General features: G+C 40.1%; 1 protein-coding gene and 1 pseudogene across 1 annotated transcript in view; one reads left to right on the forward strand and one right to left on the reverse strand.

Moving 5' to 3' along the window:
- The window catches only part of XIAP (X-linked inhibitor of apoptosis), a 32210-nt gene that overhangs the window by 3543 nt on the left and 17547 nt on the right, over nt 1–11120 (forward strand). Inside the window, exon 2 of the mRNA XM_077763460.1 lies at nt 10981–11115. Coding sequence (XP_077619586.1) covers nt 11016–11115 — 100 coding nt within the window. The 5' untranslated portion in view covers nt 10981–11015. The remainder of the gene's footprint in view (nt 1–10980; nt 11116–11120) is intronic.
- Nucleotides 4667–5880, reverse strand: LOC144231101 (partitioning defective 6 homolog beta pseudogene; annotated as a pseudogene).

Here is an 11120-nt window from a genome sequence, read left to right on the forward strand (position 1 = left end):
ATTCATCCCTTGGCCCGGCTGCCTGTCAGGCATTGCTCCAGGCCTTGAGGATACAGATGTGATAAGGCACAATCCTGGCCAAAAAAGACCTTCATTCTAACAACATACATATATACACACGTACAAACACGCATGCATAGGCGCCAGGTGGCTCAGTTGGTTAAGTGTCTGACTTGGTTTTGGATCAGTTCATGATCTCATGGTTCATGAGTTCGAGCCCCCCATGTCGGGCTCTGCTCTGGCGGTGCAGAGCCTGCTTGGGATTCTCTCTCCCTGCCCCTCTCTTGCTCGCACTCTCTCTCTTTCAAAATAAACTTTTTTAAAAAAGGTCGGACAGGGGCGCCTGAGTGGCTCAGTCGGTTGAGCATCCAACTTCAGCTCAGGTCATGATCTCATGGTTTGTGGGTTTGGGCCCCACGTTGGGCTCTGTGCTGATAGCTTGCTCAGAACCTGGAGCCTGCTTCAGATTCTGTGTCTCCTCTCTGCCCCTCCCCTGTTCATGCTCTGTCTCTCAAGAATAAATAAATGTAAAAATTTTTTAAAAAGTACATTAAAAAAGGTTGGACAAACATTCAGAAATTGCTGAATCTTGTTCTAGTACAACTTAGGTTATCAGCAAATTATGTAGATGGTATAGTGGCGGCACAAAGAGTAATCATTCTGGGATTTTGAGTGGAAGAATCCGTAAAGATGTCATAGATGAGATTCTAAAAACATACATATTCTGAGTTTTAAACAGACGCCTTTATTTAATTACATAATGCGTTTCAGTCAGCATGATCCCACTGCAGTGGGAGCTAATAGGATTATATTGCTTACATAATTCTTGCCATATTTTTAACATTGTATTAGCTTTTCTTAGGGCTGCCATAACAAGGCACCACAAACTGAGAGGCTTAAAACAAGAGGAATTTATTTTCTCACCCTTCTGGAGGCTAGAAGTTGGAAATGAGGATGTTGGCAGGGCCATGTTCTCTGAAGGCTCCAGGGAGAATCTGTTCCATGCCTTTCTTATAGCTTCTGGAGTTGCCTCTCAGCCTTGGTGTTCCTTGGCTTATAGATGCATTATCACTCCGGTCTCTGTCTCCATCTTCACGCGGCTGTCTTCCCTGTGTGCCTCTGTGACCATGTGTCTTCCTTTCTTAAAAGGACTTCAGGCATATTGGATGAGGGCCCACCCTAATGACCTTACCTTGATTACATCTGCAAAGACCCTATTTCCAAATACAGTCACATTCATAACCAGTGGTTAGGACTTAAACATATCTTTTGTGGGGGCACAATTCAAAATTCTAACAGTCACTCTGCTCCCTTTGTACTGTGCCCTGTCAGTGTAGTTAAATGCTTTCTCATGATGAGAAGTTAACAAAGCCCTTGGTTGCACGAATAACGTTAAGAAGTTGTAGTTTGTTGGGGCGCCTGGATGGCTCAGTCAGTTAAGCATCTGACTTCAGCTCAGGTCATGATCTCACAGTTCGTGGGTTCGAGCCCCGTGTCGTACTCTGTGCAGACAGCTAGCTCAGAGCCTGGAGNGTAGAGCTCTATGAGCTTGGTGAAAACAAAAATAAAACCACGAAAGGTTTTGCTACTTATTTGTTAAGAATGGTGATTTGTTATTCAGGTACTATTTGACTTAAAAAATTTTAACGGGGGAGGGGAGGCGCCTGGGTGGCTCAGTCAGTTAAGTGTCCACTCTTGGACACTTGGTTTCTGCTCAGGTCATGATCCAGGGGTTGTGGGATTGAGCTCCATATTGGGCTCCATGCTGAGTGTGGAGCCTGCTTGGGATTCTCTCTCTTTCTCTCCTTCTGCCCCTCTCCCCTGCTCTCACTCTTTCTCTCTCTCTCTAAAATAAAATTAAAACTAACAAAAAATTTTAATGGATATTTATAGTAGTTAATTTTCAGTCATCAGAGACCATTTCCTAGTTATCCATCTTAAATAAATTTGTGCAGAGTCAAAATTACTTTCATCAGTGTCTGGTACACATATGAAACTGCTTACTTACAATTTTCTAAGATGCTGTGATAAATGAAACTCATGATACTATGGAGTAGATTTTTAAAAAATTGCCTAAGCAGTAATAATTGGCTACCAAACAACTTTTTTTAACTTTATTTTGAGAGAGTGAGAGAGCATGAGTGGGGGAGGGGCAGAGAAAAAGGGAGAGTGAGAATCCTGAGCAGGCTCTGCACTGTCAGCACACAGAGCCCAACACAGGGTTCAATGCCGCGAACTGTGAGATCATGACCTAGGCAGAAATCAAGAGACAGATGCTTAATGGAATGAGCCACCCAGGTATCCCCCAAACAGCTTTAAAAAAAAAAATTATTACTTTTTATTTCAAGTAAGGCAGCTCCTAATCCTTAGGAGCTCGTAGGTGGCTCAGTTGGTTAAGTGTCTGACTCTTGATTTTGGCTCAGGTCATGGTCTCATGATTTGTGAGATCGAGCCCCACATTGGGCTCTATGCTGACAGTGCATAGCCTGCTTGGGATCTTCGCTCGCGCTCCCTCTCTCTGACCCTCACCCCCTCATCGAGTTCTCTGTCTCTCTGTTAAAATAAGTAAATAAACATTAAAAATAAACTTTAAAACATTTTTAATAAAAAAGCAAAAGATAAAAAGAAAGTTTGATAATACATTTCTGAGTAGTGTTCTGATATTAAATCTCACAAAAAATACTTCTCTGCATGGGATTTTTTTTCCTTCTGCTTTAACATTAGAGGTTTTTTATTCCCCAGTTAATCAGGACTTTATTTCTTCTTCTCCTCCTCCTCCTCCTTACCATTTAGAAAATCTGTCCTTCAGAATGGAGTCATTTGATTCTTCCATTGTTTTAATAGCATACAAGTATTCTAAAGGCATCTATAGTAGCCCTACCATAAAATTAATAGGGGATCCTCGCTAGCTCAGTCAGTAGAGCATGTGACTCTGTGGGTCTTGGGGTCATGAGTTTGAGCCCCACATCAGGCACAGAGATTACTTAATTTAAAAAAATAATAAATAGCTTTTGGGGAATTATTCATAAAGTATAGGGAACTTATGTACTTCATAATGTTCTTAATTTCTATATACATGCATACTATAGTGCTTGCACACATTGTACAATGATAACTACAAAAGAATTCAGGAAAAGAATGAAAATTGAGAGCCTTACTCTTAACTGTTCTAAGTGGATATGCTAGAAATAAATAGCCTAATGAAAATAATATGGATAAACTCTACCTGTCCATGGTAAATACCACAACTTTTTCCCAAAGTATAGCCAGTGTTCCTGGCACAATCCCACTGAAGGAGATCCAAAACCTTGGTATAAAAAGTACACAAGTCTGTCCTGTGTATAAAAATCTTTTAACCTATGTGTATTTTATATTCAAAACAATTCACACTCCTTGAATACATTAATATATGTCTGTGTATGTATATATGTGTAGACAAAACAAAACAAATGTTTTGCAGTGAGAGGAAATGAAGAATTAGAGTCTTCTATATTACCAGAGTCAGTGCGGTTATACCTATTTGGAATTAGTTTATAAATAAAATGTAAGATGAATACACCCCAGTGTTAGGAAACTGTCACAGAACTTCATAATTCAGGAACATAGCTTCAGTGCTTCACAATATGGAAAGAGGGTAATTGGCTCATAAAAACAGCTGATTGGTTTGGTTTCTTAGAAGTTAGAAAAAAATGCATTTCAGATGATAATTTGTAACAATTAGCAACAGGAACATTAAGAAATAAAATATTGTGAAGATAAGAACTGAGGTCTTCAGAGTATCAAAAGAGATAAGAATCAGACTTCACATTAGAATTTAAAGAATGTAATTGAAAGAAAAATTAACTGGGATCTTTGTGACAGGTTAAATATTTAACTGCTTCATATAGAAGTGATTTAGTCCTCTCGCCTAGTCCTGAAAGTGTATTGTAACATCCAGTTTTCCACATAAAAAGCATGTAATGTCATTAGCAAGGGTCCCTTTGTTGTAGCATAAAAATCACCTCTGATGCTCCAAAGTTTATACTAACAATTACCAAACTAGCATTTAAACGGCTTTATCAAGATATATCTCACCTAGTCTAAACTTACTTTTAAAGTATACAGGTCAGGTTGGTTTTAGTATATTCACAGAGCTGTGCAGACATCACTACAGTCTAATTTAGAATATTTCATTACTCCAAAAAGAAACCCAGTAACCATGTGCATTTACTCCCCATTTCCCTCCTCCGCCAGCTGTAGCAACCACTAATCTACTTCCTGTTTCTATTTATTTTAGTAACTTTTTTTATTTTTGAGAATGTGTGAGCAGGGGAGGCGCGGAGGAGGAGAGAGAGTCTTTAGCAGGCTCCAGAGCCCAACACAGGGCTCCATCTCATGACCATGAGATCATGACCTGAGCCGAAATCAAGAATTGGACGCTAAACCAAGTGATGCCCCTTATTTTAATAATATTTTAAACTTACAACACTGTTTTCATGCCTACTCCAGGTCATTGACTCAGAGGTTTGGAAGTTCTTAAACTAGCCAAATTTACAAGTCCTGTGACACCTTCACTCAAAACATTTGAACAATGATTTCATGGTAGGGTTTTTCCGTACTCTAAAAGTTTCTGATCTGGTACATGTGTTTCACATTCTGTTTGTGCCACTTCCTCGGGATGTTAAGCTCAATTAGAAGGAATAAAACCATTTTGTCCAGACTCAAAACTAAGTTTGTTCTATTGGTGTTATCCATTTCAGGCTTTCTGGTAGTGGGAAAGCTTCAGGAATCTTCTGCAGCATACCATTATCTTTAATAATAATGTCATCTTCATCACTGTCTTCATCCTTTGGTCAATTTTTGGTTGAATTTGCTGTTGACAGCCAAGGCTACTATCAGTAGGTTTGCTAGAACTGCCAGAAGTCCGACTGTTCCTAACATTATTCTGGTTTCTCCCCCTGTTATGATGAGGTTGCAATGGTTTGCAGTCATCGTGTCTACTACTTGTTCAAACTCTTCCCTGAAACTTCTATGCTGTTAACTTCTAAGAGGCGCCTGGGTGGCTCAGTCGGTTAAGCGTCTGACTTCGGCTCAGGTCATGATCTCACAGTTCGTGGGTTCCAGCCCCTCATCAGGCTCTGTGCTGACAGCTAGCTCAGAGCCTGGAGCCTGTTTCAGATTCTTTATCTCCCTCTCTCTCTGACTCTCCCCTGCTCGCGTGCGCTCTCTCTCTTTCTCTTCCTTTCTCTCTCTCTCTCTCTCTCAGAAATAAAACATTTAAAAAAATTAACTTCTAAAACTTCATCATTAACAGCCAATAGCCCTGTGCTATGAACCAGACCTCCTGGAACCAGCCAGGATATAAAGATCCCTGGGACTTCTCTAAGCCATGTGGTGTCTCCCTTAGGCTTTTTGCACCATTCTGGCTATGGAGTCCTAGAGAATGTTCAGTGTTGCACTTGTAAAGATAAACTAACCCTATGATGCATATTGTATGTATGCATATTGTATGCATATGTATATTCTGGAAGAATGTAGACGTCTATAATGCAAGGTACAGGTCTAAAGTCTTGGGGCATATATATCAGTGACTGGATGTGGCTTTTTTCTGTGGTTGATAGAATACAGTGCGTTGACTAAAACATTTTCCTTCTTTGTCAGTGTATCTGTACCAAAGGCACCGTTATCGGTTTCTTCCTTCTTTTGTGTAAAAATCCTAAGCAGTGGGTTGTCTGTTGAAACACCTTTGTGATAATTATCATTATTTATAGGTAATAAGTCTTCCTGGATGTCTGCACAGCCTAATAAATGATCAACATTAGCTATCTTATGAACATGCTGTAGTCATGCATAAAACTCTTTTAAAAATGTCCAAGTTTTGGCTCTTTCTAGTGAGAACATATGAAATTCATTAACAAACCTCTTCAACCCCAGATGCCCTGGCAGTCACGGTCATGCTGGATGCTGGGCTGCCTGCCTCTCTGGAAGGCCAGGTAGGCGTGTGTGCATGCACAGCTGCAGCCCAGGAAGCCACAGCACACCAAATACATCTCCAGCGGGGCCTGGGGCTCGATGCTGGGCTCCACAGGGCAGCGGGTAGAGAGGCACAGTTCCCTCTCTCCTCTCTGCTTTTAGTGGCTGCAGGGCTCCTGTGGAGGGAGGAGGTTGGGGACATTTAGCNTGTTTATTTTTGAGAGAGCGCGCTAGTGGGGTAGGGGTAGAGAGAGAGAGAAAGAGAATCCCAAGCAGGCTCTGCAGTGTCAGCACAAAGCCTGACATGGGCTCAAACTCACAAACCATGAGAGCATGACCCAAGCTGAAGTCATATGCTTAACCAACTGAGCCCCCCAGGCGCCCCTGTGGTGAAAATATTATTAAAGACAGTTGGGGGACAGAAAAAGACATTTTGGAGAGCAAGATCACCTATGCTCCTGCCACCTTACTGTAATTTACCCATTAATTTAAAGTTACCTTACAGTTAAATAAAGGGGGATCCCTGGCTGACTGAGTTGGTGGAGCATGCTACCCTTGATCTCACAGTTGTAAGTTCAAGCCTCACGTTCGGGGTAGAGTTTTACCTTAAGGGGCACCTGGGTGGCTCAGTTGGTTAAGTGCCCAACTTTGGCTCAGGTCATGATCTCACAGTTTGTGTGAGTTCGAGCCCCGCATTAGGCTCTGTGCTGATAGCTCAGAGTCTGGAGCCTGCTTCGGATTCTGTGTCTCCCCCTCTCTCTGCCCCCTCCCCTGCTCACGCTGTCTCTCTCAAAAATAAATAAACATTAAAATTTTTTTTTCCTTACAAATCTTATCCATGAATATATGTTTTCACCCAGTGGCAGTCTAATATGCATCTTATTTTACGTCCTTTTTCCCCATTAAAATAGCCATTATTCTATATATTTGACAACTTTAATATTAAAAGCCTGGGGAAATAGAAACTTTTGTATATGTGCAGATACCCATAGGTGGGTCTTAACGTGCATGTTTTTCTCCCCCCTGTAACCCCCACATTCCCACATTATCGCTTGATTAGCAATTAGTTTCTCTCCTTGGCACCTGCTCATGGCTGTCATTATCCGGTTAACTAGGCTAAATATATGCGTGCTGTGTGTGTGTATGTATATACATAAATGTATGTTTCTTTTTAAAAAATGTTAATTTTTGAGAGAGAGAGAGAGCGCGCATGAGCCGAGGAGGGGCAGAGAGTGAGGGAGAAAGAGGAAATCCCAAGCACACTCTGCACTGACCGCACAGAGCCCAATGTAGGGCTTTGAACCCATGAACTGTGAGATCATGACCTGAGTCCAAATCAGGAGTCAGACACTCAACCGATTGAGCCACTGAGGTGCCCCCATGTATGTGTACTTTTTTGGTGTGTGTGTATTCTAAACACAACATCTTAACTGTCTTGAACTCTTTCATGGCATCCTCATATACATGTACCACTGCTTGCTGGTTCTTTTTGTACCAGTGTTGGCTTCCATAGTACTATTTTTCCCAACCGCCATTCCCCTCAAGATTACTTACTGCCTAGCCCGTTTAATGTCAGAGCTTTCTTTGACATCTTTCTCTCTGTGCCTTCTTACCTTTCTGCTTACCTAATACAAAGCCTGAGCCCGCTTTCACAAAGAAGCCTTAAATTATCTCCGCATACTTTATTGTATTCAGACCTTTTTACATCCAAAACCTTTTTGTCACCCTTCTCCAATATTCATACCCCATTTTCTTTTCTTTTCACAATTCCTGTGCTACATATATACTTAACTTTCTAAATATCATCTCTCCCGCCTTCATTTCACTTAAATCCTTCTTTAGAAAAAAAATCCTCTCTCCTCCCTTTCATTTAGTGCCTTCCTCTAAACCCAAGGTTTCTGTCTTTTGTCAGTTATTTTTCTCCCTTTCACTCTTAACCTCTCTAATAATTCTGCTTTCTCACCCTGCAACAAAAGCTCACAGTCTAATAGTGTATATGTAGTGTTCAATTGGGTGCTTCTGAATAAATATCTGCTTTTCAAAACAGTGAAATCTAAACTATTAACATGGAAATAACCCCTGGGAAGATGAGGTCTCCACTTGAAAGCTTCAAATAGAGATTCTCCTGCTAGTATTGAATGATGGAGTTTTATCTAATATTATCTGAAATGGGGTGACTACTTGAACCGTACAAAATGTCCACTATCTGGAAATGAGAATAGATCCTTGATTTTACATTTCTGTTTATTTTGATTGACCTGAGAAATAAAACTTACCACCTCAGAGAAGGTAATTTTCATATGTTTTGGATTATATTGAACGTTAATTCTTCAGGGTCATTATTTTGATTGACCTGAGAAATAAAACTTACCACCTCAGAGAAGGTAATTTTCATATGTTTTGGATTATATTGAACGTTAATTCTTCAAGGTCATTATAGACTTAGAGGTGTTTTGTCCCCACCTCCTAATCCATGTGGTTGTGCCTTCCAGTGATGGGAGGAATCTCCCAGGCAGCCCAGTCCATTCTGTACTGCTGTTGACTGTTGTGACTGTTCATTCTTGTATTGGCGTTGCACTTTGGGACCTTTAAGGGTTTTTTTTTTTTCTTTTTTAAAGCAGCCATGTAATATTGGCTCATGTAGTGGATTTTTTTTTCCCTGACATAAGCTCTGTGCCCAACATGGGGCTTGATCTCATGACCCTGAGATCGAGTCACATGCTCTACTGACTGAGCCAACCAGGCACCCCTCAAGATGAATTTTTAACTAAAATCCCAAGATTTTAATCTAGAGGGTTGCCTTCACATGACTTCTTTCCAAACCAAGTTTCCATTTTCCTTTAGTTGTGCAACAGATTTAAAAAGTCAGAATGTAGGGGCACCTGGGTGGTTCAGTCAGTTGAGCGTCCGACTTCGGCTTAGGTTATGATCTCACGGTTCGTGGGTTCAAGCCCTGCGTCAGGCTCTGTGCTGACAGCTAGCTCAGAGCCTGGAGCTTGTCTTCGGATTCTGTGTCTCCTTTTTTCTCTGACCCTCCCCTGATCATGCTGTCTCTCTCTCTCTGTCTCTCCCTCAAAAATAAATAAAACATTAAAAAAAATAAAAGTCAGAATGTAATGTTTAATATCCCTATTAAACTTCATCTCAGCCTATCAGCCAGCTTTGGTTTCTTTGAATCTTGATTTTTGTCATCCAGCTTATTCTGATTCAACAAGGGGTCTTAAAGCTAGTATCAAAATGTTTTCAGACATCTGGGAAACAATAATGAAAAATCATGGAGACTGTCTTCCAAAAATTGTTCCTTGCAGATATATCTGAACTTTTGCCGTATATAGGAGTTAATATGATTGTAAATTGACAAGGCCAAGGGAGACTGAAGTTTATTGCCAGCGTGCAAAACAGAAGCCTTGTGTTGAACATGACTCTGAGATGATGTTCCAAGACATACAGTGCCAGCATAATGCCAGGGCTTTTAATTCTTCCCAAGAAATCAATTAATGCACATACGTAGTAGAGACAGAATCACCGTGTCCCAGGGTACCTGGGTGGCTCAGTCAGTTAAATGTCTGACCCTTGACTTCGGCTCAGGTTATGATCTCACGGTTCTGTGAGTTTGAGCCCTGTGTTGGGCTCTATGCTGACAGTACAGAGCCTGCATGGGATTCTCCTTCTCTATCCTTCTCTCTCTGTCCCCACCCTTGTACGTATATGCTCTCTTACTCTCTCTCAAATAAACTTAAAAAAAATTATTGTGTCTGTTCTTTTTATAAAAAAATTTTTGCCAAGCATATACTGAGCACAGTATTAGGAGCCGTGCAAGATTCTGGAGAACCAGAGTTACCTGGGGCAGCCCTGATTTATGCCTGTTGTCTCAGTGTAATTTTTGGAACTTTTTTTTCAGTTTCAGAGTTTCCAGGTTTGGAGGATAAATTATTTGGCCACCCTTCTCATAACCCAGCTAGTTCCTTTTAGGATTTTTTTCTGGACTAAATGTTACACAGCTATAATTTGGCAACTTTAATGAGGTTACACTAGTACTCCTCTTCCATTTGAACAGACTGTTTCTTGACCAGCAATTTGATGGCAAAAGTAACTGCAATTAAGGTCTACACATACTTAGAATCTCTCGTAAGCTACCCTCTAGAGGGCAGTAATACATGCATCTGAAATGATCCAATTCCAACCAAAAATGGACTAGAAGAGTCCATTTTCATATGCATGAAAATCAGAAACATTTGATATTAAAAAAATTTTTTTAATGTTTTATTTCTTTTTGAGAGAGACCAAGAAAGCACTAGAGGGGAAGGGTCAGAGAGAGAGGGAGAAACCGAATCCAAAGCAGGCTCTAGGCTCTGAGCTGTCAGCACAGAGCCCGACATGGGGCTCGAACCCATGAACTGTGAGTTCATGACCTGAGCTGAAGTCGGACACTTAACCGACTAAGCTACCCAGGCGCCCCTAGAAACATGTGATGCTCCTCAAGGACATATTGGAACCAATATTGTGAATAAAACTCAAATATCTTTTACCTTCCAGGGAAGTAAAGAAATATTAAAAATTAATTCATTAACATTCTGAACATACAGGGTTTTTTAAAATTCTAAATACTGAACTTTGATGCCTTGAATATACAATGATCAATTATAACAATTATGCAGGGAGTTTAAGAATCTGCATATTTTATGCTTTTATGTTTTTTCTAATTAATGGTTTTACATGGTTAATAATTTTAACATATTCTGCATCACATTGTTTCTGTATTTATGTAAAATAAGCAATTAAAAATAAATAGTTATATTCTACCCACTTAAATATTACTTTCCTGTAAAAAACAAAAAATGCTGGCTTTTACTTTGTAACTTGAATCATGTGGCAGTGTAGAACTCTAATATTTAGAATTAAAATGTTTCTTAGAGATTGCGTAATTACTTTTATGTCATCAGTAGGGAATTTGTTAGCTTCTAATATCAAAATTATATTGCCTATGTCTCACATTTTGGATTTCTTAATGTAATGTTCTCTTTTTAGGAAAGGTGGACAAGTCCTATTTTCAAGAGGAGAAGATGACTTTTAATAGTTGTGAAGCCTCTAAACCTTGTGTACCTGCAGATCTCAATAAGGATGAAGAATTTGTAGAAGAGTGTAATAGATTAAAGACTTTCGCTAAT

The sequence above is a fragment of the Crocuta crocuta genome, unplaced genomic scaffold (genome assembly GCF_008692635.1).
Source record: "Crocuta crocuta isolate KB4526 unplaced genomic scaffold, BGI_CrCroc_1.0 scaffold482, whole genome shotgun sequence".
Taxonomy (NCBI): Eukaryota; Metazoa; Chordata; class Mammalia; order Carnivora; family Hyaenidae; genus Crocuta; species Crocuta crocuta.